The 26,313-nt window shown below is 38.3% G+C and overlaps 3 protein-coding genes across 4 annotated transcripts in view; 1 reads left to right on the top strand and 2 right to left on the bottom strand.

The window, feature by feature from the left end:
- On the bottom strand, positions 1–4,862 carry LOC113666870 (uncharacterized). 2 transcript variants are annotated; one of them, XR_016188952.1, is made up of 6 exons: positions 4,597–4,853; positions 4,135–4,163; positions 3,113–3,577; positions 2,370–2,500; positions 990–1,656; positions 1–40 (listed from the first exon to the last, which is right to left on the bottom strand). XR_016188952.1 is itself a non-coding variant. In XM_027182672.2 (5 exons), exons 1-5 carry the CDS (start codon positions 4,838–4,840, stop codon positions 1,155–1,157), a joined length of 1,371 nt encoding a protein of 456 aa, XP_027038473.2. In that variant the 5' UTR covers positions 4,841–4,862; the 3' UTR covers positions 19–1,154. The 2 variants fall into 2 exon arrangements, 1 of the variants encoding a protein (XP_027038473.2); XM_027182672.2 differs by having other exon boundaries at positions 19–1,656; positions 4,597–4,862.
- LOC113666895 (tetraspanin-33) lies at positions 4,823–9,982 on the top strand. The gene is made up of 7 exons (XM_027182700.2): positions 4,823–5,077; positions 5,639–5,824; positions 6,254–6,328; positions 7,339–7,545; positions 8,083–8,130; positions 8,814–8,930; positions 9,050–9,982. The coding sequence occupies exons 1-7, from the start codon at positions 4,994–4,996 to the stop codon at positions 9,143–9,145; spliced, it is 813 nt and encodes a 270-aa protein (XP_027038501.2). The 5' UTR covers positions 4,823–4,993; the 3' UTR covers positions 9,146–9,982.
- LOC113666853 (unconventional myosin-VI) overlaps positions 9,469–26,313 on the bottom strand; it is a 19,083-nt gene continuing 2,238 nt past the window's right edge. Inside the window, exons 4-33 of the mRNA XM_027182660.2 lie at positions 25,764–25,893; positions 25,144–25,203; positions 24,939–24,984; positions 24,748–24,809; positions 24,538–24,635; positions 24,051–24,215; positions 23,335–23,515; positions 23,005–23,134; positions 22,141–22,298; positions 21,506–21,597; positions 21,317–21,389; positions 20,514–20,641; positions 19,938–20,033; positions 19,372–19,575; positions 18,723–18,761; positions 18,412–18,578; positions 18,139–18,196; positions 17,532–17,609; positions 16,907–17,036; positions 16,179–16,269; positions 15,531–15,592; positions 14,883–14,971; positions 14,363–14,580; positions 14,179–14,287; positions 13,690–13,739; positions 13,379–13,492; positions 13,129–13,214; positions 12,664–12,804; positions 12,223–12,382; positions 9,469–11,696 (exon numbers count right to left, since the gene is read on the bottom strand). Coding sequence (XP_027038461.2) covers positions 11,456–11,696; positions 12,223–12,382; positions 12,664–12,804; positions 13,129–13,214; positions 13,379–13,492; positions 13,690–13,739; positions 14,179–14,287; positions 14,363–14,580; positions 14,883–14,971; positions 15,531–15,592; positions 16,179–16,269; positions 16,907–17,036; positions 17,532–17,609; positions 18,139–18,196; positions 18,412–18,578; positions 18,723–18,761; positions 19,372–19,575; positions 19,938–20,033; positions 20,514–20,641; positions 21,317–21,389; positions 21,506–21,597; positions 22,141–22,298; positions 23,005–23,134; positions 23,335–23,515; positions 24,051–24,215; positions 24,538–24,635; positions 24,748–24,809; positions 24,939–24,984; positions 25,144–25,203; positions 25,764–25,893 — 3,456 coding nt within the window. The 3' untranslated portion in view covers positions 9,469–11,455. The remainder of the gene's footprint in view (positions 11,697–12,222; positions 12,383–12,663; positions 12,805–13,128; positions 13,215–13,378; positions 13,493–13,689; positions 13,740–14,178; positions 14,288–14,362; positions 14,581–14,882; positions 14,972–15,530; positions 15,593–16,178; positions 16,270–16,906; positions 17,037–17,531; positions 17,610–18,138; positions 18,197–18,411; positions 18,579–18,722; positions 18,762–19,371; positions 19,576–19,937; positions 20,034–20,513; positions 20,642–21,316; positions 21,390–21,505; positions 21,598–22,140; positions 22,299–23,004; positions 23,135–23,334; positions 23,516–24,050; positions 24,216–24,537; positions 24,636–24,747; positions 24,810–24,938; positions 24,985–25,143; positions 25,204–25,763; positions 25,894–26,313) is intronic.

The following is a 26,313-nucleotide window of genomic DNA, read 5'->3' on the forward strand; positions in this document are numbered from 1 at the left end:
TCGCAAGAAACTGGCAGCTGGTATTATCAGCGTTTATTCTCTGTTTAAAAAAAGCTGAATCATAAAACGAAGTCACCAAACTTTGAGGTAATCAAACAAGTGAAAATCACACTACGTTTACATCTTGTCTCCTTCATTATTCTTTAGAAAGTTTTGTGTTTATTTTCTTAGATACCGGTCTAAGCAAAATAAAATCATTTCATTGAGAGTAAACCGTTTACATCCTCATTCTCCATGATGTTCTCTGTACGTCATTTCTTAAGGTACTGACAAGGAAAATTTGTTTAAAAATCACGAGCTTCTTCAGTCAGTGATCATTTCTTTTTATTCTCGTAACCTTAATGTTTGATTCAAGGGTGATATTGTGATGAGAAATAAGATTCTAGTCACTCATAGGGGACGTATGCCTTAGCTATTCTAGTTGGCACATCTCAAAGAAACGCTAATTCTGGGCTCATTACTCAGTCAGTCAGTTCCGTAAGCGTCAACCACTATAACTGATATCTCAGGTTCGAAATCTCTCTTCCCTGACGACGATGGTGTTTGATTCAGCAGGAAAGTTTCATGCGCCGTTTTGATTGTCGATTAACCGCACCTTACACGGAGTGGAGCCGGGTCGCTCATCACTGATAGAGAGATACTGCTAACGGGGGTTTTTAAGAATCCAAGCCACCACGGATATGGCGGAAAGGGGAGACAAACAGATCCGTGTTGTGAATGGACCATTTAGTAAAGATAAACGGCGCCTATTTGATATCATAAGAAGTGGACGTTTTCAGAGGAACTTTCTATCAGTCCCTCTCACTAAAGCTCTGCCAATGCAAAATTTAACATTGTAGTTTGCACAACGAGCCTCAATGGACTGCATTGGTATCTGGTAGGAGCCATGGAGGTGCCAAGTCTGCTAATGCTCCTAAGTTTGTCATTTACACTTCCTTCCAGGAAAAAGTTGGACTCTTACAGTAGAAGATAGCAGAAAGTTGACTTACTCTGTAGGTGAATTAACACAACTAGATCGTCGCTAGTGTTCAGCTTTTTACACCAAATCTTACACCCAGATTCCTGGGTTCCCACTGTGTTACGAAGGAAGCTTCCAGGGAAGACAGGCAGGCCTCGTCTGAAGGGTGGAACAATATTGGAACAATATTGGAACCTCACCAGTAATCATCCTCTGATTCATCATATTCACTGCTCTCATCCAACATAAATTCTTCCATGTCCCACAAGTCCCAGTCTGTTTCAGAGAGCGAATTTAAGATCTTTTGCCTCAACAAGACGATTTGAAAATCTGTGACTATCTCCGTGGGTAGACTTTGCTTTCTTACCAAACAAGCTACCTCACTGGAACTCAAAAGTCCAAATTCTTCCCCCATGAAGGTGCTCTTTATGAACACCCTTGACGCCAGTTGACACAGCCGACATGTACTCTGACCAAACAACATTGGAATCAAGTTGATTCCAAATTTCTTTAGGTTTAGTAGTGCCACATCATTTGCATTCCCGCAAGATGCATATTCCAAAAGTTCTAGCAGGATTTCTTCCAGAGAAAAATAACCTTTATCCACAAGTGGAGCAAGTTTGCGGCAAACTGCAGCCATGTCCTTTCGTCCAATGGCAGACCATGGAATAATTGATGCCAGAAGAGGAGAAATATATCTGGGATTCAAAGTAATTAGATTGTAACCAAAGTGCTAATAATTTGTGGATGGTAGGCTAAAAAAACTGAGGAAAAGATTTCCCTTCACAGATAATTGTGGTACCTACTCCAATACATTTCTTCCTTTCATCATTGGCATTAGTAGTGAAAAAATGAGATTTTATCAAAGCTGAGCAAATATATCACAGCCACCATGTAGATTAGATTGAAAAATGTAGGCCAAAAACGTTCCCCTTAGTCAATTATTGGGATTTAATGGCCTGTTAACAAGTTCCATTTGCATGGACAGAGGACACTCAAAAAGGCATTGAAAGAAAGCATTGCCTCTAAATTGCTACTTCTGTGCCATCCGCAGGAAATAATAGAGGGAGGCTAAGAATTAAGCTTAGTTAATAGGACTTATGGTTGTAAGTATGGACCAATTTATAAGCTACTAGTGGGTAAAATTTCCATGGAATTCCTAGGAAATTGAACTCCAATTTTAAGTAATTTTTATCAACCCTTTACTCACAAAAGTGACCAAGACAGAATTTCTCCTTACAGCATCAATACAATATCAAGCAGACAAGTGATGAGAATTGAAGGAATATTAGTTGATCCAAAGCCAAATCTACAAACTTGTATTGCAGATAGTAAGGTGAATTACTAAGGAGATCTTGGGAGTTGAAGGGTTAATGATTTATTTACAAGTAAGATGGCCTTTACATCTTACCTCCCATCAGGTCCCAGGCCTCGCAAACTAGGATCAGCTCCATGATCAAGAAGAATCTTTGCAACTTCAAAGTTACCAGACTGCATGACATAAAATAGAGCTGTCCTACTGTGAATTCCACAGTGGTTAATCTAGATTAGAAAAAAAAAAACATAACTTTGTATTTGTCTGTACTACAATTCTTATTTCCATGCTCCAAGGATTTTTTTAAAAATTTTATTCCCTTTTCTATAGAACTACACAACCACTGAGGAGAGGGGTGGGGTAATTTATGGAGTGTTGTATGGTTGTGTCATTCAGGAACTGGTAAATTCTTAGACTGTGGTAGACCAAGGTCAAGTACATTTGCCAAACATTCCTGGGACTAGACATCAATTAAAAGGCAAACTTTCCTTATTTACACTTTTATTTACAACTTGAACCAATCTTTAATTCATTGTTGAAAGTAGACCATGATGGGTTAGAAGACATGTACTGCCCTTTCAAATTCAAATTGAAAAATTAGAGAAAATTTTAGTTCATCACTCTCATTTTCACATCCTTCAGGTACTATGATTGGTTTGATATTTATTCCTCTTCAGCTCTTTGTGTTATTTTTTAGTGCTGATTTGCTATTGTGATAATTCTTGGTTTTCATCATCTGACACTCAGCCATGAAAGGTCCTTATATTGATACAGAGGTGGTCGAACCTATTCACAGATATACCAGAAGAAAAGTAAACATTTCAGGAACATAACCATACCTTCACATCTTCAAATGATAACAAAAAGCGCACAGCTTCACTGATGTCATGATTAAAACAAGGTCCTTGCTCAATACCATCCCGCCATGGCAATGGACAACAAAGAGACATAAGGGGTGTGTTGCCATGGCAATCACTAGCCATAAGATCAGCACCATTGTCGCATAAGGTCTGAGCCATACGCAAGTCTTGTGATCTTAACAGTGTTGAGTGCAATGGTGTCTTCATTTCTATGTCTCTAACATTAACTTCAGCTCCATGGCCTAACAAAAACCATGCCACATCTATCAGTTCTTCAACCAGGTCTGCTGTTTGTTTTATGTATTTTCCATGAACAGAGAGAGCATCGTATGTGGAGGCAGCTTCTTTAGTGAGTAGACTGTTGTTGCCTGTTACAAGATTGTAAAAGTTCACCACACATTCCAGTGGTGACCTTCCTGGTCCTATGTATTCAGCACCACAGGTCTAAAGAGGGAAAACCAGCACTGTTTAGTAAAAAAAACAAAAAAGTAAAAACAAAAGTGTCTATACAGGGAGATAATACTATACACTTATTGACTGAGCAAGAGGGCAGAATGGGAAAATATATGGCTCGTGCAAATGACATATAAACCAAGCACAGCAAGGTCTATGTGTCATGAATGAGGGGAAAATATTTTCTTTTCCAGCTCAACCAAACTCTGCTATTAAGCATTTTATAGTACGACTACTAGGAGTTGGAAATTTAAGAAGTTTAGTTCAACCTAAATAGGACATTCTTTCACACAAAAGAAGGGTGTGCACATGCCGAACAGCTACTAAACAGATTCTATAATAGTAAAAACTTTTCCTTTTTCCTCTTGAGACAGAAAGCAAAAGAACAGTTTGAATGCAAAGCTGTATTTCTCTTTCCAGACTGGCTAACATTAACCTGTCCAGCCCTGCTCACTTCTATTGTATTGTGTGCACAAGGCTGGCCAAGTGATAACACAATATTATATTTGGGGAAATTGTACAAAAGAATCTGCTCTGAGTCGTATTACCTCTGGAATTCTCAAATTGGGATCTGCACCTTAAAAAGGAAAAAAAAATCACTTGAGCAAAAGGAATACAAAGGAATATTGACCTTAAATTGGCTATATATCATAACAGTTCTTGCACTTTTTAAGTTGTTGGAAAATAGAGAGATTAAATGAGGTGTTGTTGACATAGCAACAAATAAATATAAATATTACAGTATATTCTTGAAATTAAGGGATGTCTTTACAAATTAATCACTTTAAGCTGAATAACACTGCAAACTTTAGCTTGTCCTGAGCTGTTAAAAGTAACTCAAACTCACACCCATCGAAGTATAGGATCTGATAGAGGTTAAGAAAGCTAAAGTTAAGTTTTAATTTGGTCAGTTTCTATCAGTAAAAGGCATTGTCATTCAAATATTGTTAGAGCTAATATTAACACTTGAAAGATTTATGGCAAAGTTCTTCCACAAATGACAAACTCACCTTTCTCTATTAATCGCAGAGCGATATTCAAGTGAATAGGCATGGCTTCGCCGTCGACCGTAGAATTTTCACCCGAAAGAACGATAAAAAGTGGTATCCTTTGGTAGAATCCCTCATCTAAGCACATTCCATAATGGCTGTCAATAAATTCTATTGCGTCGTCAAAACGTCTTGACTCCAGAGCCTGAGTTAACGGTGTTTCTCGAATTCCAAAAACAACATTGAAAGGTACTGCAGCCGCCATCTTGATTTGATTTTTAAAAATAACCCATAATATTCTGATCATTTGTTTACATGTTGAAGTTCGAAAAAACTTTGGGAACAAATCACTGGAACAAATTCTTCGAAACGGCGTCAGACTTTGAGTATTTATGAAGCAAATAAGAAACTCATTTTCATGGATGAAAGTTCACTGAAGGAAAAGCTCAGCTTTCACTGCATTGTGAAGTGTTTTCTTTTCGCCACAAACACCGTCTTGTGGGTAAGTGTCATTTGTAAAGTAGACCGCAGAGTTTAAGGAGCAACAGCTTAACCTCTTTTCGGCTTCAACTTTAATCTACATTGCGGAAGGTTTTTCAGCAATGTCATAGACCTTGAAGGCGTATCTCACAATTCAGCTTGTAAGTAAACGGAAATTTTGTATTGATCTACTACAGATCTCTGGGAAATGATAAAGAAAAGTCCTTTCCTTGCCAAACTGTATCAGTTCAACTGAGTTCTTATACCTCTAAGTATTATCTGCAAAATAACAAACCCATATATAATGTTCCTATTTAAACTTAAGCTGGACTGGGTTCTCTGCATTGTGACTGACACTGAGAGAGGTTTAACAGGCCCAACTATTATGACAAAAAACAGTCTCTGTTTTATATACTGGATTTTGAACTAGAACCCGCACCACTTTCTCACACTGAAATTTTAAGGTATGGCTTGAGGCCTGCTTAGTTACTGGGACTTCCTTCAGAGAGGGGTGAGAAAGTAGGGAGAAAGATGTTATTAATTGGTTCAAACCATTTACTGCATAAAATTAATTCTTGTGTAGATTGTCAGCATTGTACTCATTGCCATTGGAGCCTGGGCTCATGACGAGAAGAGGGAGTACAGTGACCTTGACAGCCTGGCCTTCGACCCTTCAATTCTCATTATTGTTGTTGGCTGTCTGATGTTTGTAGTGACATTTTGTGGTTGTGTTGGAGCTCTCAGGGAAAATAAGATCTTGCTGCAAGTAGTGAGTGATGTTCCTTGTAGTTCTGTGGAGTCAATAAAATTCTGAAAACATCTTGATGAGCTCTCCAAGCTCACTTTTCTCTGATTCCTGTTAGTAATGAATTATTTTTTAACTCTTTAGAAAGTTTTGTAAACTTACTTGTGAAGGTTATTAAGCTGTGCATTTGTAAAACCTTATATAAGTTTGGAGACCCTTTCATTTCATCCCATCTCTGTGATATTTTTTTGACACTTTGCTGTTTTGTTCTCGTGGGTGACTAGTAAGGAGACAAACAGTAGGCAAAACTGTATAACACCAAAAGTAATGGTAGCATAAAAGTAACTGCAACATGGGGTCAGCAGCCTTAATATCTATATTCTGTACACTATATTTGTTTTTTTAGGACTGGTTGGTGGTTTTTAATGATGATTCCTCTTCATTTTCTTCTAGTTCATGGGATCTTTGACTGTCATCTTCATTTTGGAACTTGCAACAGGCTTTGTTGCATTCTTCTTTGTTGATAAGGTATGTGCAACATTAGAGATGCTCTGATAATTTTTTTGTAAGCATCCTTTTCTCTTTTTTAATGTTGATTTATGCCAATGGCTGGTACACAAGGTGTAGAATTTCTCAAGGGTTGAGATTCTTGAAAGCTAAACTTTTCAGAGAGAAATATCAGGCTATGCAAGATCACATTTTGGAAGTGGGTTAAGGGTCGATTTCATATTCATGCATTGAAAAGGTAACTCCTGCACAGGAGACTGTTGACTCATATAGTTGGTGGAGTGGAAACCAAAGGTTGGAAGTTAACCTCCTGTCACCTTTGCAAGTTTACCTCCTGCAGGCAAACAAGTTGGCCCAAAGAATCCTTCAACTCATTCCAATGCAGCAAAATGTATTCTGTTGAAATCATAATATATTTATCATTAACCTCACAACAAAACCATACCAAAGTTAGATCAACATGCAAATTAGTAGCCTATTTTTTGAAGTGGGACTACTGTGTGAGTAATTTAAATTGCTGCATTACTCTAGTCTTTATTAAGCACCTAATTTTATGCAAGTGTTTGCAGCAAAGCAAACTTGCTTTACCACAGGGGACAAACTTGGTAAGATGAAAGGGGACACACTTGCCATAAGGCAAAACCTCCATAGACAGCTGGAGCTTGCTACAGGTTTTTCATTAGCTTGTAGCAATTAACAGTATATTACAACTGCTTTTGGACAGGTTACATCTCCCACGTCATGCCTGAGATTAGTTAATAGGCATCATTGATGTTGCAATTACAATCACAGCCCCAAACATACCACCCTTTGTACCCATTTCAGCCCAATGATTTATGATTTTCATCAAGGGTTATCCCTTTGTTCTGAAAAAGCGTTAATGCTCCAAATGCTAGCAGAAACAGTCTGTAGTTGCCAACTTACATAATCAACTCAGCTGATAAAACCAAATTATTATGTAATACCTACCAAGGAAAAACACCATAGTTTCTTTTCTTTAGAAACTTATGCTCTATAATCATCATCCACAGACCAGAAGTAAAGTAAAGAAGGCAACTTATGATGTGATCATGAGATACAGAGATGACCCTGACCTGCAAAATGCTATCGATGGAATACAGAAGGGTCTGAAGTGTTGCGGTGGATTTTCATATCATGACTGGGAGCTTAATGAGCATTTTAACTGTTCTGCTAATACTGTTCAGGCATGTGGAGTACCCTTCTCTTGTTGCCGCAAGGTGAATAGCAATGGTAAAAGCTAATACTTCTGTTACTGATACTTCTACATAGTGCTATGTTCTCTCTTAGAGCAGCCATGATAAGGCAGAAGCAATGCAATCATTGTTTAGTAAATAATTAAGTCTCTGCATTGGATATCTCTCTAATTACAGGCCAGTACACATGATAAAAATACCATCCTTTCACTATCAGCAAAATGTTATGAAGACAGCGTGGCAGAGTGGTTAGGGTCCTGGACTTGTAATCTGGTGGTCCTGGGTTTAAGTCCTCCACCCTGCCATTCACTGGCTTTGTTCTTGGTTGCCCTAAGTTTATCTCCTCAGCTGCACATTGTAAATAGCCAACTGCTCTGCCTCCTACAAGTTGGGATTTTCAAGCACTTTATGTTTGTAATGTAACAATGACTCTGAAAAGCCCCGTGGGATCGAGTCAATAAAGTATGTATGTATGTAACATACCCAGTGTGTTTCTTAACACTGTATAACTTGATTACAATTATAATACCAGTAGTGTTGATGTTTTTTATTGATGAACAGGATCAGATCAATACACACTGTGGATTTGCAGTAAGAAAAGAGAAACTTGTAAGTATTGGTAATCTGATAAATCTTGAGTTGTATGCAGCTCATTGTAGAGGTGCTGTATGTAGCCTTGTAGCAGAGCCCCCTAACTTTTAATTGCCCAAGCTTATCTTGTTATTTATTCTACATCTGTTTGCTCACCTAAGCACAAGGAGTGCACGGGGGACATAGCCTTTGCTGGAAAATCAGGGAGCTTGGAAAAACACATCTACATCAATTTAGGAATTCAAAACATACCTACATGATTATAAGTACCTCAAATCTAATAAGTCCAAGTGGTAAACATTGCTAAAATGCTTTGTTTATTATCTTACTTGTGGCACATCTACACAACCTTTGAACTCAGGTATGATAGTTTGTAAAAAAATGCAAATCCCAATAATTGCAATCCATCATAAACAATAATTTCAAATGAATAAATATAAATCTTCTTTCAATGGCACAGGAAGGGCCCACATAGAGAATGTAAGGAACAATGTGAAGCAATGCCAGACATACAAAGTGATAGTAACAATAGACAAAGAGCAGTCCCTCCTTTATGTCTGTCATGCAAGTCTGAGAAAATCAAGAAAAAAATTGATATTAGGGTACCAGGCAGAACTCTGGAAGTGAGGCACATGAAAAGTAGCAGTAGCTAGTAGTAGTAGCTTTGTCTTTAGTCCCTGCTTTTGTTTTTAATTTCTTAGGAAACAGAAGCTTCTCAAGTGATATACACCAATGGATGTATTGATAGTCTGACAGACTGGATTAACAGCAATCTTCACATTGTGGGTGGTGTTGCATTTGGGTTTGCTGTTATACAGGTAATTGTGCTAGAGTGTGCTTTAGCTTTTATGAACTGAACATGGCCAGTTCATATCAGAAGTGACAATAAATGCAATCACCATCTGGCTAATAACATCATTCTTCCTGCTTGTTTCAGTTACTTGGAATTCTGGGAGCCTTTAACATGATCCGGGATATTGATGAAGTGTTGAAGTCACAGAACACCGAGACTGAGTTGAACTATACACTTTAAGAGGACCACAGGGATGGGCATGTGAAATAAAGGAGTAGAATTCCACAGTTTGGCTTGCTGAACCTGTCCACAAAGTCAGGCTAAAAGTCTGCCACTTTGTGTACACTTCTGCCACAAATGTCTGTGAGCAGCTCTGTGAAACAATTCTCAACTCAATTCTTTGAGTATTTTTTTTTGCTGGCATCACACCCTTCAGAAAATCCCATCAAGAGACCAGTGTGTTAGTGTAGGAGTAATCATGGTAGGAGAGCCGTAGAGTTCAATAAATTAATGGACTCCCATCAGTTGATGAGATTCAAGTATTCTTGTACAGAGTACAATGCTTGAATAGTAAAAACCTTTATTGCATCTTCTGATTGCAATTCAGCATTACAATGTCAACCCAAGAATTACATGGACCTACACTTTACTTTAACTTTGCTTTTTTTTAATACTTAAACCTAACTACATTTAAAGAAAGTTCTGAACAAATACAGACATCAGCAGAGGAAAGGGAAATAAACACTTACACTACCAACTAATTCAGTTGTCAAAAATCATTCAATTTTCAAAATCTCTGTACAGAGGTAAGTTCCTTAATTTTTAATTGAGAAATCTGACTAGATCAAATAATTGCTGCCACTAGGTCCTATGAAGATTTGCTACAAATAAATTGTTAAACAAATAAATAAATTCCCTATATATTAAATAACCATTAATGCATAGCTACTGTATTATAACTTAATCAAATGTAATAGTTTTCATGTTGGGAACTTTGTTGAGTATTCCTTTATTCTCTGGAAGGAGGTTTTTTTCAGAAAAGCTTCAGCTTAATTAAAAATAATGACAAAACAGAAATACATGGACTGTAATAATTCTGAGGTTGCAAGCATAATGTGGAAGGACTCTCTCTCATGCTTATTTTACATGCTTGAAAATAGCTCTGAACCTTGAGAAAAAAAATTTTCTTTGCTAAGTGTAGAAGAGTCTTATTCCTTCAGGACTAAAGCAAATTTAGTGAAGTTGCTGAAATACCAACAAAATAATTTTTGTGGTGATTATTAATTAAAAAATTGTAAGAGAGTTAAATTTTAACAACTTTAAAATTTCTCTCCAAATTCCTAACACTTCTATGCTAACAGGCTACCTCGCTACAATTACAATTGGATTTCAGATTTGTTGCTCCATTTACTAAACACACAATTTCTATTCACCAACCTCAGCATGTGATACTTACTGAGCTATAGCAAAGGATGCACAAAAAATTGACCAATTTTTGTACTAACATGTACAATTTACATAGTAAATTAACCACTATTACCAGTAACTCAGCAAATAGTGACAATGGTGGTGGTTTTCTTAGATTCCATTCCAATTCATTTCTGTCATGATTACCTCTCTTTACACTTTAAAATCAGCAAACATGACCAAATTACAAAAAAAGTGTAGCCTTACCTAACAAAACGAAACCAAAATTTTCACCAAGTGTGACAGAATGCTCTCTAGTAACTTGACTCTACCCAATTGATTCAACCCAAAATTGTTTCATGTAGTGTGACAGAATGACCCCAACCTTTAGGAATGACCCAAAATATTGTATTACCTATTGCGACAGATTAACTTCAAATTAAGTGACCTTAGTAAAAACAGTGACCCCAAAAGTGACAGAATGATTCAAAATTGTGTGACATTCCCTGCTAGTGTGACCCTGAAATTGTGTGATCCAGAGTGACAGAATGGTGCTCATGGGTGTGACTCTACCAAACAGAATGAGGGAAAAAATTTAAGATTTGGCGTGACAAAATGACCTCTAATAACGTCTAGTACCCAAACTTAGCACTAGAGAAGCCATTAGACAAGATATTCAACTTAAATAGACAAAAAAAGGGCAATTAAAAAGATAGTCTAAACTCTTGCTTTCTATCTGATTTTCTTGCAAAAAAACCCTAGGCTTAATTCAGTTCATCATAAGAACAGACTTTGAAACACACAACACTCTATTGCATGCAGATAACGCTACCAAATCATGCTACGTCTTCACACAAAACGAGAGATATGGCCGTATCTTTGGGACGGGTTTTGACAGAGCCAGATGTGCAACAAGGTTATTAAGTTACTACCAAACAAATTAATCAGTTTTTAGGAAATACCGCGTGCAGGGTTTACCAAAGGATGGCTTACTAATGTTTTCTAAACTAAAGGTTCCGTTTATTGCCTGCAATAATACGAAAGTCAAATAACGCCATATCACATCCCTTCCCTCTCCCTCTTTGGTCAACCTTACCATTACCATTAAGCCCCCTTTTCCCGACCTACTCCTCCCTGTCTAATTCAGTTCTGTTGTTGAAATATTTTGGCTTGGTACTCCCGTGGAGCTCCACCGTGTCTCTGCCACTCGATCTCAAAATCTCTAACGGTAATCTCAGCCCCTTGGCGCAGCGCCAATCGTGTCTCGTCCAACTTCAGCTCACACATGTCCAGATCATCTTCCCCTGCGACCAGCAACAAGGCAGGTTTGCCGGGATGAATCTCCATTTGGCGCGCTATCCATTGTCCATCAAAGTGTGCAAACCTAACGGGAAGACGGACACAACACCTGCCTTTAAGCAAAACATTTTCATCGACATCAAACAGCATTACACGAGCAGTCCCTTCTTTGGCAAAGTCCGACACGCGAGTAAAAAAATCGTTGAAAGACAAAATTTGTGTTAGCGCGCTGCGCCAATTCTTTTTTCGTTTCTCTCATTTTTGACTCGCGCGACATATTCCGTCAAAAATAAGGGACTCGTCGTGATCAAACATCATGGCTAAATCTTGCTTTACGCTGACATCAACAGCAAGGTTCAGACATGGTTTTTGACTACGAGGTGTCCCTTCGTCTCGAAAAATTTACTCAAATAATATAAAACCCTACTTCAGAAACCAGAAATAGTAACCATTAAAGCAACAGTGGCAGTCTCTGGTCATGTCCCTGATCCACGGTTTTTTTTAAACAAATTTTACAACTTGTTCTCACATAAATCGCTAACTAAACCTTTGGACGAAGAACCAAAACAGCAATAGACTGCCGAAAAAAGACTTGATACCATTGCACTTACCAAGATCCCTGTTTCTTGAACTCACTATCTCTATACTGATTGGACCGACGTACAAACGGTACACAGAAATATCTTTGCGGCCTTCGTGGGGGGAGGGCTGGAGAAGCAGTAGCCTGTTCTGGACGACTAGGTCGAGGAGGGAGGGGTGGGGCATTTTCCGCTGGAAAAAAAATGATTCGTTAGTTGGCAATGAGAACCTGAGATCTTTGCCTCTCCGATTCGCAGATCTTTAGAGGCTCCATAATTAAAGCTTCCAGTATTTGGTACGTGGACATAGAGTAGATTGAACCGAGTACCGCACGCTGAGAGAAAATGGTCATGAAAGGAGTCTGTCAAAATAAACGTCAAGAATTCGCACTGCTCGTTGTTTTGACCTTTCTGAGTTTGTTCGACCAATCAAATCAGTCTACCGCAAATCCCTCTGGGAAATCCTGAACCTACCTGCTACCATAATATCCTGTGGGGCCCTTTGAGGAGCACCTTCTTGGTCTGTGCCTCGGGCCTTGTTGGTTTTCTTCCACTGATGATAAACCTTAAGCCGCCGCTGAAACTCCAACCTGCAGGCTTCCAGAAGCTCAATGTCTGCAATCACCAGAACGGACAAAAAATAATAGGTTTGGGAGATTTCCTTGGTAGTGAATCTTTTTTTGGTAATAGTTACCCAGCTTTGTTTTTGAAAAAAATAAGTGCAAAATGAACTGTTCGATTAATAAAAAAATGCATGAAGCGAGTTCTAAAATGCGCCGATTCTGTTTTGTTTATCTAAGATGTGATAAGTATCTTGATCTTGATAACTCTTCGATGAGGACCGTTCTCCAGTCCTAGAGCCGACTGCTATCTTGGTAGCCTGTAAATGGACTGTGCTTCCTGTTTAACCAAACAAGAACACATCATAATGTTACTCACCGCAGGACGTGTTAATGGTATCCCGCAGTTCGGCATATTTCCAAGATGATAAGTCGTGCTTCTTTTTCTCTCGCGGTGGCAGAGCTCTGAAAGAAGAAAAAAAGACTTAAAAAAAAAAAAAGGATGGTAAAAGAACTGAATACAGCACTAGACGCTGGTCAGGATCACAGCCCAGGGAGAGGTAACATCAGGTGGAGAGTGTTTCCAGGATATTGGAAAAGCCGCTGTTAAAAAAGTGTCTTCAGCTCACCTCTGTAGTGGTAGCTGAGGAGCCTGTTGCACTTCTGCGTCCAAAGCGTCAGGGTCCTGTGTAAGCCGTAAAGCTAGTTCCCGGTCTCTGCGTTCCTGTTCAATCATCGCCCACCTAAAGTAAACACAAGTCAACAGAGAAAAAATTAAAAGAACCCTAGACTTGCTAGAAGACGCTTCGTTTAATTGATTTCCAATAACTGAGAAACAGGTTTGTCTATTTCATTTGTGAAAAATACGGCCAGTTTTTAGCATCGTACAATGCTACCGCAATTTTTAAAATTTCTGTCAAAAATCGAACCAGTAACTTACCTCCGTTGTTCCTCCTCCCTCGCTTTCTGTTCTTCTGCAGCTTTTAAAGCCTAAATATAAATATGACGACAAATATAGATCAGTATTTACTGACCTGCTGGCCGTGGGTGACACACCAAGAGATGGGGTAATTAGTAATTTGAAGGAAGTGAGAGTTAAATGCACATGAGTCAAACGGCCCGTGTGTCTGTGTACTCATCCTCCTCTACGTCTGCCTTGTGTTTGTCCTTCATCCCGTTCATTTCCCTGTCTGTTCCCCGTCCACGCCTCAGCTAGTTTGATCGTCTAACTTAACATGTTTACCACTGACCGACTAACTGTGACTGAGTGCCTTTTGGCCTGTTCTGGGCGTTCAGTTAGTGAAGCGAAGCGCGACAGTAGCGGAGGAGTGAAAAAACGAGAGAGAGAGAGTCGGGTCGAGTCGCGCAATGAACCCGACCCAAACCTCCTTCGTTTTTTCACTCATCCACAGTTTACTATTTTGTTCACCTGTAATTGTCTGTCAGCCTCTTCTTTCTCTCTTTTTATTCTTTCTTCTTCGTCCTTCTTGCGTTGCTCTTCCTCTTCCAGTTTCCGTCTCACCTCCATTTCCATTCTCCTGTTCGAAAATGTTTTTAAAAAGTTATACTCGAACCTATTCAACAAATGTGAACTGCAGCCCTATTCAACTTACATTTTTCTCTCCTCTTCTTCCTGTTTTCTCTTCCTTTCTTCCTCTTCCCTTCTCTTTCTTTCCAGTTCCATCTGCTCTTGTATTTTTCTGAGTCGTTCTTGTTCCTCTTCTACCTTTTGCTGTTCTACTCGCTGTTCAACATCCTTCAGTTGTTTGTTTAAATTACTGACAAGTCCAAAGTACAGTGTATCGATAGCATCCCGCTTCATTAAATTACCCTGCAGAAAACAAATTTATTTCAGTTTTAAACATAATCAAAGCAAGAAAAAAAGTTAACGAGCTTATGCCATTTCCGAGGTTGAGCAAAGCGCGCAGCCAGTGATATGTAAAAAATCCAGTTAATTCTCTCATATATATATGTATCCACAACAGAGTTTGAACCCTGCCTTAATAATTTTCAGCTGGTAGAGAACAGTAAGTTATAAAAATAGTTCGATCTTGATTTGTGTCGTATCTAGACGAAAATAATTATAATAAAAAAACACAACAGCTTTGTGTTATAATTTTACAGCAAGTTTACCTTGACTTTGATCACAGCATCATCAATGGCTTGTTTGAGTCCCTCCACGTTTTTAGCCAGTACGCTTTGGTCTTTCTTCAGAGAACCCACTAATCCAGAACATAAAAAAAATACCGTGAAGATTAAACCACTTGCAGTTATTCAATAGGCAAGGGGAGGGGGAGGGTTAGCTCGAGTCTTACGGGTTAAGTGGCAGGCCCATAACTGCCTAGTGCCCATCGTCCATTTGTGAAGCAAGGAGGAGTTTGGAGAATTTCTACTTCAAAAGCTAGTCCATCCCCGTTAACCCCCAGCATTTTATCAGGCTTCCCTAGAAGTTTGCCTGTTCCCATTTGAACTCCCTCAGTGAAGAAAGGTATTGCGAAAGTAAAGCATCTTGTCCAGGAACACAACTCAATGACTCGGCCAGGACACGAGCAACTTTTTAAACAATTCTTTTTAAATATTTGTTATTTTATTTTAAATTTAGTTTTAAAAATTGAGTAAGAAATGATGTAAAAAGAGGGTCCCACATGCACACCATCCGGTCACTACATCCCCCACAAGTAGAACTTTAACGAAATTAAGTGACACAATTATGAGTGCAAAAAAACAAACAAACAAACAAACAAACAAACAAACAAACAAACAAGAGAATCATTGTCTCACCTAGTTTCCCTATATTATCGAGTTGCACCTGTAGTTTTCGGATCTTAATGATGCCTTGATACCTGGAAACAGTTCAAAATGATCAAACATCGATTAACCGACTGTCTTACTGTAGAGGAAAAAAAACGAAGTCAGAGTAACATACAGAGCAGGGATTTGAGGTTTGTCAAACATTCGGCTGTTTTCACATTTGTCACCATAGATCTAACTACATAACACCAACGACAAATTACTATTAAATCGCACGCCGCTTGAAAAGCTCTCTTTGTCCTTGAGGCTATTAATCCTTTGAACTCTAAGAATGGCTGGCTTCTAATTTCTTCTTACAGCACCACTGCTGAATCAAACAGTAAGGTCAGGAGAGTAAAGGAGATGATCACCAATTCAAGAAACTCTTGACTGATTTACAAATTCTCCTTATCAGCACCACAGGAAATGTATGAAGAAGAGTATGGAGACGATGCATACTGATGTTAGGATGTAAAGGGTTAAACTTTCGAAGATGCTTCACAAATGGATACAAATTTTCATAAAACGACCCTGCAACGAAGTTCCTAAGAAGAAAAATCCACAGCTAAAACAAAAAAACAAACAAAAAAAACCGCTGACTTCGTAACTAACTTGAACAATCCTCAACGTAACACCTACCGAGGTTTGTGGCGACATATTGCCATAAACATTTTAACATTTTTCTGAATGCGAATGATAGCTGCTGCCCGGAATTCAATCTTCTTCATCACTAAAGATCACAAATGAAGAAGGAATAAGTCAACGAAAAGTAGATGGTTTCTGGAACAACCAAAACCAAAATAATTACGACCGCCTCTAGAAACACAGGAACACAGGAAAAAAAGTAAAAGAACCAATGAGGATCCAAAGGTATCAAGATTAAAGCAAAATGCCTCAAGCACCGGGAAAATGCGACTGACCCATTGATTTAATTTGGTGCGAGTTTGCTGAACTAATCACAAGGTCCTGTTTGTCAGAGACTGAGGTCGATCAAAGGTAAGATTTTTTTGTTGACAGATTTGTGAATGTGAATGCAAACAAGCGTATCCCCTTTCATCAAGAATTTTGTACTGAAGTGTGGGAAGAAATCGGTTGTATTTGGAAACTTGAGAATTATGACATGCCCGGGAAACTACATTATCGTTGCCACTGAAGGCATTCCCGACACAGTCAAGCAAAGTCTTATACTTTTGCGCCCAGACTTTCTTAAACATCGGCCACTTCCCAGAGATAATTTATATCCAAGATGGAAAAAACCACAGAACTAATACTAAATAGAAAGACCAAGGACGATTTTTAAATATAGAGTAAGATTAACATGGCTTAGAAATAAGTCCTTTGGAGCTTAAGCACTGACTCTTACTCACACTTGATGACAGACAACGTTCCCCAGATGGCTCGTCTCCAGCGAGTTCGGATCAACCAAGTAAGAACTTTAGAGATGATATTCTTTAGGCTCTCAGGGTCTGAATGCATAATCTCGTCAAACTCTGCAAACTACAGATGAAAGAATTGAGAACAATGTCAAACATCCATCACAAATTACAGGGACGAAGGAAAATCTGCGTTCCCCGTAAACATTCCAATTCCAAGCGGTTCGTAGTTTCATGGTGGCCGAATACTCAACCGCTGAGCGACAGGGACTCGATGGCCAGCTACTTTATAAACAAGGATCGCAAGCGGCAAGCTTCCAGTCCAGCCCTATGCTGTGATAAGGCATGTCCCAAGCCTTTAATGTGGCGATAGGGAAAGAAATATGGTGACAAGGTCAACAAAGCTATACGTTAGAGTATTACAGTTTTGCAATATCTTCCTTTTTCTTCGAAGTGTCATTTAATCACCGATATCGGAACCTTGCTCAACGGCTTGAGTTGAAGTCATAAGTATTGCACATCGCAAGAAATATGCACAAATTCGTTGCTACTGTAAGAAACACACCACATGGAAAGCGTAGAATGTTGTCACAGTTTAACATTTTTTCTTTTACTCTACCTTGCCAGGGCGAAAAAAGATCTTAGAGAGGCCAAACTTGTAATCTTTGCTATCCATTCCAAGGGCATGAAACAAAGCCTGTCAAGAAAAAAACCATAGAACAGAGTACTGCTTTAACACAGTTTTTAGACTACTTGAGCCTCAAAAGTAACTCATGATTACTTTGATTTTACTTCGCTACGCTTTGTGATTGATCCGGAACACTCGCGCCACGTAACCACCAACAAGATGCAAACCTGAAAAAAATCTCAATCTAGTCACCCCCGTTTTCCTGCTCTACCAGCCCGTTATCTGTTTGAGTTCTCATTTGCTTGTTGTGATAAGTACGCTTGTTCTGGCCAAAATGGTTACTTTGGTTTTATACATGATGAAGTGTTTTCGTTTGTCTCACCATGTAAGTACTTAAGATATGGTTTACAACGTTTCGGCCACAAACTGCTGTTCCTCATCAGGACATGAGGTCGACTGCTCACTTGTCTCTTAACGAAGCATTACGTTCAATTGTGATTGGCTGATTTTAAACAGTGGCGATTGGCTCATTTCTCCAAAGTAACCGAGTCAAAACACAAATTTCTGTATGTAACAATCAAAAGTATTCGTTACTTACCTTGCAGAACATCCTTGGATCGAGTCGCGCAAGTCGAGGTGGTAAGTAATCTTTGTACCTAAAAGGCGCACAATAAAAGTTGTTACATATGCATCAACGCCTGATGGACATAGGAGGAATTGCATGATAATAGCGCGCAGGGAAAAAATGTCATCTGGCTTGATGTTGTAAATAATAAAAAGCTTATGTCGTAACCTAATTCACTGAGATCATAGAGCGGAATCAAGATTCCAGTTCTCGGTATTCTTCGTTCTCTAAACCATCTCTACTCACATTTGGTAAAGATCTTTGAATGGTGCCCTTGATGGCCAGCCATCCTGCATCAAATTCAGCACAGAAACCATTCCAGCGCATTCCAGTTGACTCAAAATTGAACCACCTTCAAAATCCCGCGCGGTCATCTTTCCATTTGGTTTGATGCATCGAATAAAACTTGCCCCCTAAACACGTTCAGTAAACACAACAAAATGAACAAAGACAACCACCTGATTGTAGAGCGCAATTTTTCTACGATTGCATCTTGAGCGAAACTTTTTAAGGTGAATATTACCGAGTGAGTTAGAAATATATTGAGTTTCACTAACCGTTTTGTCGAGTTTCTCCATCAGTTGATTCAATTGTTTCTGTCGATAGATGATAATCAGTAAATTGGGTATTAAAATGGTTTTGAGGCGCAATTTTATTTTCTGCGAGCTCGTTTAAAAGACTAAGGACATAAATGTTTCGCATGATGGATAATCTACAGTACTGCTCATTTGACTTTCGTCTCTCCCGTCAAATGAGCCTTCAAAACACAAACAAGAACGATAAATACAGTTTGCACTAAGGACCCAATAATAATTTATCACCTGAGAGGGGAGGGGAGGGGAGGGGAGTAAGGATTCTGAGAAGAATCACGTGGTTTTCAGGGAAACGTGGGGGGGTCAGTAGTCGCCAAGAGGGTATAAAGAGAGGACTATAGAAAATTGCCTACCAATTAACCGCCAATGAAGGGGGGAGAGGGAGGGGGGAGAGAGAGAGAGAGGGGGAGGGGGAGAGAGAGGGGGGAGGGAGGGGGGAGGGGAGGGGAGGGAGGAGAATATTACAAAACCTTATTGACCGTGACACAGCCAAAATCCTCTGACCCCCTCCCCCCCTGCTTCACCCTACGTTTTAAAATGACAAATGACCAGTCCTTAAGCACTTAAATATAAAATGAAAATTGTCAAAAATGAGGTAAACTGTAGTTTTTACCCTGAATTTATTGCCAACGCTGATGAATCCAAGTTTCCTACTGCCTGACCGAGTGATAGGAGAACCGAACGACAACGAGCCGATATCGTTATTCTTCGGTGCCACACCTGGGAACAGACTCTTGAGGAATGAGTCCTTGCTGTCTTGTATTAATTCTTCCAGATCGCTATGAAGAGCATCATTATCCTTCTCTATAAAATCCGACTGAAATGAAATCACAGAGCAAGGATTTCACTAAATGAAAAACAATGGTTCTTGTGTGACGAGAGAAGAAAATATCCGGCCAGAAAGTTTGAAAATAAAGGTAAACTGAACGTTTTCGTTTTGTTCGCAGTTTACAAACTAAGCTTACTTCATGTAGAAGTAGGCACATCTTTTGACCAACCTGATGTGCAAGGCACATTACGAACTGACTGACTGACTGAAACATTTGAGTTACTTCTTGGACAAATCATCAAAGACAGAGTTTTCAGCGATTGCCTCACAGGTCTTAAAGCTTTGTGTTATCATTCGCTGACAAAAGAATCACTCTATAGCTACCCATGGTAAGTATCTATAAAACTTACTGTTTGGTAACAGACAGCGCCGGCAAAATGTCGTATAAGGAAGCCTTCATCGTCTCGCATTTTCTTGTGGTAAATCAGATGAGATTTTCTGGGGAGCTAAAAGGTATGAACGCTTAATAAGTTTATTATGGTTTCCTTTTAATGCAACAAAACCTCATGAACACAAGAAATTAACTTTACATGGGCGTGCTGTACCCAGGAGAGATTTCTAGGGTGCAATTAACCCCTTCTTTGTGAAGAAAAAGTGAACATATTAACATTATAACAACCTGACTTACATTAGAACGCCATGAGGACAATAAGGAAAGAACCACCCAACCCACCCCTGCTAGAACACCCCACCTACTCCCCTTGGTTTAGTTGAGTCTTCATCAACAGAGGCAGCATGGCTGGGTGGTTAGTTGTCTTATGCTGTTGCTCCTAGGTTAGACCTCTGCCCAACCTTAATTTGCTCCCAGCTCCTTCGAGTGATAACTCCCTAGCTGCGCTTTCCAAATAGCCCACTGATCTATCTACAAAGGTATATGAAAGCTATGGAATCAGTTGAGAGAATGGATGATTTTATCAGGTACCCACCGCCAAACGGAAGTGGTTCTTGTGTTTTTGGTGAAGTTCTCGTGTGAAGTGTTCTGCGGTGGGTTTAGGGAGCTTGCTCTCCTCGTCCAAAATGTCAATAATTCCTGTCTTTTTTGCTTCAATAAGGGCTGCAATTTGAAGAAACCATTAACATATGTGCTTAAAAAATACAATTTTTACTCACGGTTACTTGTCATATACCAGAAATGAACTTTGGAGCAGAAATACACATTTCTTCTTGGTTCTATTAGACTTAATTCACGTTTTGGTATTTAACGCTTGTTTGCTGGGTTTGTCTGAGTCCGTCTCTCTGTCTGTCCGTATATCAGGGTTCGTGTCTCTTTAGAAAGTTGTCGGCTAGCTTGCTTTATTCTTTTTAGGTCTTCATTTCGAAGAGAAAAAAATCTGACAGGTGATATATTGAGCAGCAATGCTCCCAGTCCTTTCGAATTGTCAGGCGTGGAACCGTGGGTAGCCTTTCAGAAGGATTTAAGCTTTGATTGATTTTGATGCACCGGTATAGAGCGCTTTCGATTAAGTGTCGTTAAACCGAAACCAAAGCAATTTCAACAGCCAATCATAGCAAGGAAGCCCCCCTCGTAGTGAAAACAAATAAACAAACAAACAACCTGAAGCGCAGGAAAACGCGAGTAACCAAGTCGCGCTTGGTTTTGGTTTTGAATCTGATTGGTAGTCAAAATGGCGCGAGTATTCTGGACCAATCATATAACGAAATGGAGGAAAACCAGAGAAATCCCAGATTACTTTCGATACTCAATTGACAGTTGCTCTTAGCAACTTACCAATACAATCTTGATTGTCCACAAACGTTACAGATTTGACCCCAAGCCCTTCTTTGTCGTACAACTCTTGTTCCTGTGATTTGAAGCAGTGAAAGCAAATCAGAATTTATTGACGTTAGTGTAACCTTTTACAGTAAAAACGAATTTTCTTGTTAATTTATTGATGGAAATCCCATCATCACTACTCACTTGTTTCAGTATCCTATCATTAAAGAGTTGCTGCAGCTTTTCATTGCAGTAGTTGATGCAAAACTGTTCAAAGCTGTTGAATTCGTAGTATTCTGAAGATAAGAAAATGTTTGATAAAAAATATATCAATTCTCAATGATATATTTTTGTATACGGTAGATAATAAAATGTAAAAAATCTTTGAGCCACTGTTATAGTACAAACCATTATTCATAGCATTATTCCATACCAAGTCATCTCATGTCCAATTTACATTCCTGTTTAGAACATGGTTGTTATCAATCCACTTATTATTCATCAACACCTTGGCGGATCAAAATCCACCATGAGTGTGAGTTTTGCTGCTATGCAATTTTTTTTACTATGTTCTAGTTCTCTTTTTGCAGTCCAAAGAAGACGATATGTTCGAAACCGCAGAGTTTAATAAGGATTTCCAGCCCAGTTAATAAATGAAGGGCAAGGCGTTCACCATTCTCAATCTAAGGAGAGCTGAAAACTCCAAGAGAAATTCCGTAACTAAGCTTGCCCATGTATCAATTCCTATTAAATATAAATTTTTATCTTTAACCAGAAACCTTGGGTATCATAGACTATCAATTGACAATAGTAAGAAATATGTGTTCTGTTCAGCTCACCAAAGCCAGCGATGTCCAACACACCAATGTAAGTAAAAGAATCTTTAAAAGGGAAGCACTGATTGATCTGGCCAACAATATGATCAAACAGTTTGGTGTAGAGAGCTTTTGCCAAAGCATCTCTAGCAGCACAGGCCTGTTCCGGTTTAAGGGGAACTCTGTTTAAACAACGAAAAAACAAAAGGCACCTGTGAGTGTTACATGGCTGGTTAAACCATTTCCAAAGTAGACCCTCTTCCTCAACCAAAGTTTTTGTTAATGAATGATATTTCTATGAGGAACATTCTTCCAATTACTGAGTATAATACTTATAACTGTGCATTAAATATTCACTTGGCTTTGATAGTCATAATTTAGTCTAACGGCAGTGAAAATCACCCACACCTTCCACAAAGACAACTGCACCTGGCAAAATACTCCCTATGGTAGGTAGCTATTTAGAGCTTTAGATTTTATTAATAGAAGAAGTTAGGGGTAACCTTTAAAGTTTGAAAAGACTTGCAAATCAATCACGAGCTAAATGCAGTTAAAAACGAAACAGTTTTGATGTAATTTTGTAATAACTTGGTGACGGTTTTTTCTATCAGTAATGGCAATTTCAACTTAACCGCTGGTGAAACCAAAAGAAGATTGACAATAGCAGCAAAAGCAAATGTTAAGAGAGCACTAATATCAAAGGCATTAATATTAATTAATTCTTAAAAATGATGAGACCTTATAATAATATTAACTGAGGCAGTAGCCATGATAGTTATCACTAATTCAAATCAATAATGATCTTTTCATTATTGATTAAGGTAAAATGTGTTACTCAATCAAACTGGAATGTTGCAGTACAATATTCCCTGTTGATGCTGTCCACACCTCATGTTTGACCCTCCAGCAGACATCGTCCTTGTAGTTAGAGACATCTTCAGCTCTTCAGACGACACATCTAACAGCTTAGCAGCAGTATTCAATGAGTTCATACTTTTAGGTGATACTACAGAGCCACCTTAAAATAAAAAAAAACCCTTTAGAAAGGAAAATTTCCTAAAGAAGAAAGTTCATCCAACCTAGTATTAACTATCATGATGCAAATCATCCAGAGTGTGATTTTACTGACAGGACCTATGGGAGAGACAACTTTACAATCACAACAACATATTAATTTTCAGTTACATTTGCAAATGAAAAATATGTGATATATTATACCTTCTGTGTCTCCACTGTCTTCAAATGAAATGTTTCCAACATGAAGCACAGCAGCAACAACTCTGAAGATGTTGGCTTTCTCTTCTCCTGAAAAACCCACTCTGTTCATGGACTCATCCATTCTACGATAATCTGATGCATCATCAAGATTAGGGTCTGTGATTGAACCCTGCTTTAAGTACTGCAACATGAAAAAAATCAATCCCATTGTGAACAGCATTCTAGAGAGAAACATTCTATTTGTGAAGTAAAACATAAAAACTTGTCTGAAAACTTTCCAGTATTCTCCCAACTCCCCTCAAATTTAGAGTGTTGATGATTCCATGAAAACTCTGAGATCCCTACCATTCACTACATACTATAATTCATTATGAAAATGAAATTTTTTTATGCAGAAAAACAGCCCAGCATTCTTGATCTGGGTTCATACATATTAACTGCATATACGTATCCTGTGAGTTAACCCTTTAACCCCTAAGAATGACTGGAATCTAATAACAGCATTGTTCCTGAAATAAAAATGAAGGCAATGAGAATGAATCAAAGGATCAACAATTTAGGAAGCTCCTGATTGATGACAAATTCCCTTAACAAGTACCATAAGACATGTTTAAGGATTAGTATTGAGAATATGTCTACTGATGCAAGCATGTAAAGGGTTAGGTCATTGTAGGTTAGACATCACTAATGTAGCAAAAAGAGTTTGTTTAACATACCAGAAAATCTTCTGCCTTCGTAATGCCAAGTTTTGATTTTATTTGTTGAGGTGCTCCTGAACAAAGTCTGTAAAACACATGGTAATTTCTCTCCCCTTTACTTTGCTTGCAGATTCGAGATTTCTCCAAAAGATAATGTGAAATGAACCCACCAACAACTGTGACCTGTTGATCACAAAAAAGTAAACAGCTGCTTTTTGATCAAACAAAATGGATGTTATAATTAAGTTACTGGTGGCTGATTTTAAACCTAACAGTCAAGTAATTATGTTAAAAAGTAAGGAATAGCAATTAATTTGAAGGCAATAAATCATTTTATATTAAGCTGAAAGCTTCAGCTTCATTTCCCTCTTTGGGTTTTCTTCTACCAGGAGAATTACAGTGGGTGCAGGCGAGGGGGGAAATTCTGGCTCTCACTAACCACTCCCTCATGATACTTGAAAAACACTTTTTAGGTCAGTTCTAATATATATTTTTCAAAACAAACCTTCTCATTGAAGTGAACTTCAACATACTTTCCAAATCGACTACTGTTGATGTTTCGCATTGTTTTGGCATTTCCAAAGGATTCAAGTAAGGGGTTAGCTGTTAAGGCAAGGTATAAAAAAATTTCAGAAGATATTGATTTGAACAATTCATCACTAAACAGTCATGTCAAATGTAAATTATTTAGTTGCATAACTTTTTAATGTTTTACCTTCAATAATCCTCTGCTCAATGCGGCCCTGATCACCAGATCCCCAAGACTCTGTCAGATATCTGCAAAATGTGAAACAAAACACTCATCAGTATTGTATATAAAATTAACCTCCTCCTGTGCCTATGCCTTTGAGTATATATCAGTGTAAGAATGACCATGGCATAGTAAACAAGATTTGAAACATATACCTTAAAATGTACTTGGTTGATTCTGTTTTTCCCGCACCACTTTCACCTGAAACAAGAAATTATTCAATATTACTATATACAGAGTTGCTAGTGTTTAGAGAATCACATCATTTACATGATTATTTACCAAATCAAAAGCTTGGCTGAGATGTGCCAGTTTAAGTATATTTATTTAACTACCATTCAAGATACAGAGTACACTCACCACTAACAATCAAAGACTGGCTCTGTTTATATGCTCTCATATCTCTGTAAGCCTTGTCAGCTGAAAATCAACATCAAAAAAATGAAAAATTACAAATTACTTTTTCAGATATGGAAAAATTGGTTCCATAAAGACTAAAGCTTGGTTAAAATATCTAAAAATTTGAAACAGAAGCTTCACTGTGTGGGCTGATTCACCAGTAAATAGCAGAGAGGTTAACTCTTTGATCCTATTAAGTGTGACCAGAATCTAATTTCTTCTTACAACATCTCCCCTGAATCAACCATTAAGGTCATGAGAATAAAAGACATGATCAACAACTAAAGAAGCCCTTGATTGTTAAAAAAATTCTCCTTGTCAGCATCTTAGGAAATGCAAGGAGAACAGCAAGGAGAAAATGCATACTGACATAAGTGCATTAAGTGTTAAAGTATCTGTATCACTGAGAAAAAGCATGAAGAAGGATGGTCATTGCATAATTATATATTATACCAGCAGTTACTGGCCATATACAACTGAGTAATGGTCTTTTTGATAAAGATTGGCAAAATTCCACCCAACAACGGATTTAAGAAATAAAATTTTCCCTAAACATAGTTATAATTATATTTCATGCTTACCAATAGCAAACACATGAGGTGGCAAAACCCCCAGTGACTTTCCATGATATTCTTTGATTCTTTCCTTTGAGTAAAGTTCTTTAATTTCATGATAAGGGTTGACAGCAAGAAGAATATTGGCCACATAAGTCTGCAGAATAATGAAATCATAGGATGATGCTTGCTTGGTGATAAAGCTGAAAGTTATCAAAATTAATTATCTGCAGCAAATAGAGACAACAACACACTTCTTTCCTGGTGGCCAAGGGATGCTGTTTTAAACACATCCGCATCATAGGATCCAATTACAATAGACTTAATTTCAAAACAACAACAACTTTTTTTTAATCTTTTGTATCTATGCTAATCAGTTTGAGCTCTTCCTGCCTCAATTGCATCATAAGAATTCAAGAAAACTTTTAGTGCCCACTGAGGCAACAAGGACTCACAAATACAAAGTGTATTTCTGTTATTTTAGAAAAATGTGTATTAACTTTGAATAAATTGTCTCTTCCAGCTTTTATCATTACCATATGCTTTAGGATGCAGAGTACAACACAATGACCTTAAC

Source organism: Pocillopora damicornis, chromosome 8, assembly GCF_964200805.1.
Source record: "Pocillopora damicornis chromosome 8, jaPocDami1.2, whole genome shotgun sequence".
Lineage (NCBI taxonomy): Eukaryota > Metazoa > Cnidaria > Anthozoa > Scleractinia > Pocilloporidae > Pocillopora > Pocillopora damicornis.

Coding starts and splice junctions, on each gene's coding strand:
- LOC113666895 (XM_027182700.2), top strand. CDS start 4,994: ATGGATGAAAGTTCACTGAAGGAAAAGCTCAGCTTTCACTGCATTGTG. Junction 6,329..7,338: donor CATTCTTCTTTGTTGATAAG/GTATGTGCAACA, acceptor CATCATCCACAG/ACCAGAAGTAAAGTAAAGAA. Junction 8,931..9,049: donor TTGGGTTTGCTGTTATACAG/GTAATTGTGCTA, acceptor TGCTTGTTTCAG/TTACTTGGAATTCTGGGAGC.
- LOC113666870 (XM_027182672.2), bottom strand. CDS start 4,840: ATGGCGGCTGCAGTACCTTTCAATGTTGTTTTTGGAATTCGAGAAACA. Junction 4,164..4,596: donor TCTGCGATTAATAGAGAAAG/GTGAGTTTGTCA, acceptor TTCCTTTTTAAG/GTGCAGATCCCAATTTGAGA. Junction 1,657..2,369: donor GGCCTGGGACCTGATGGGAG/GTAAGATGTAAA, acceptor TTTGAATCCCAG/ATATATTTCTCCTCTTCTGG.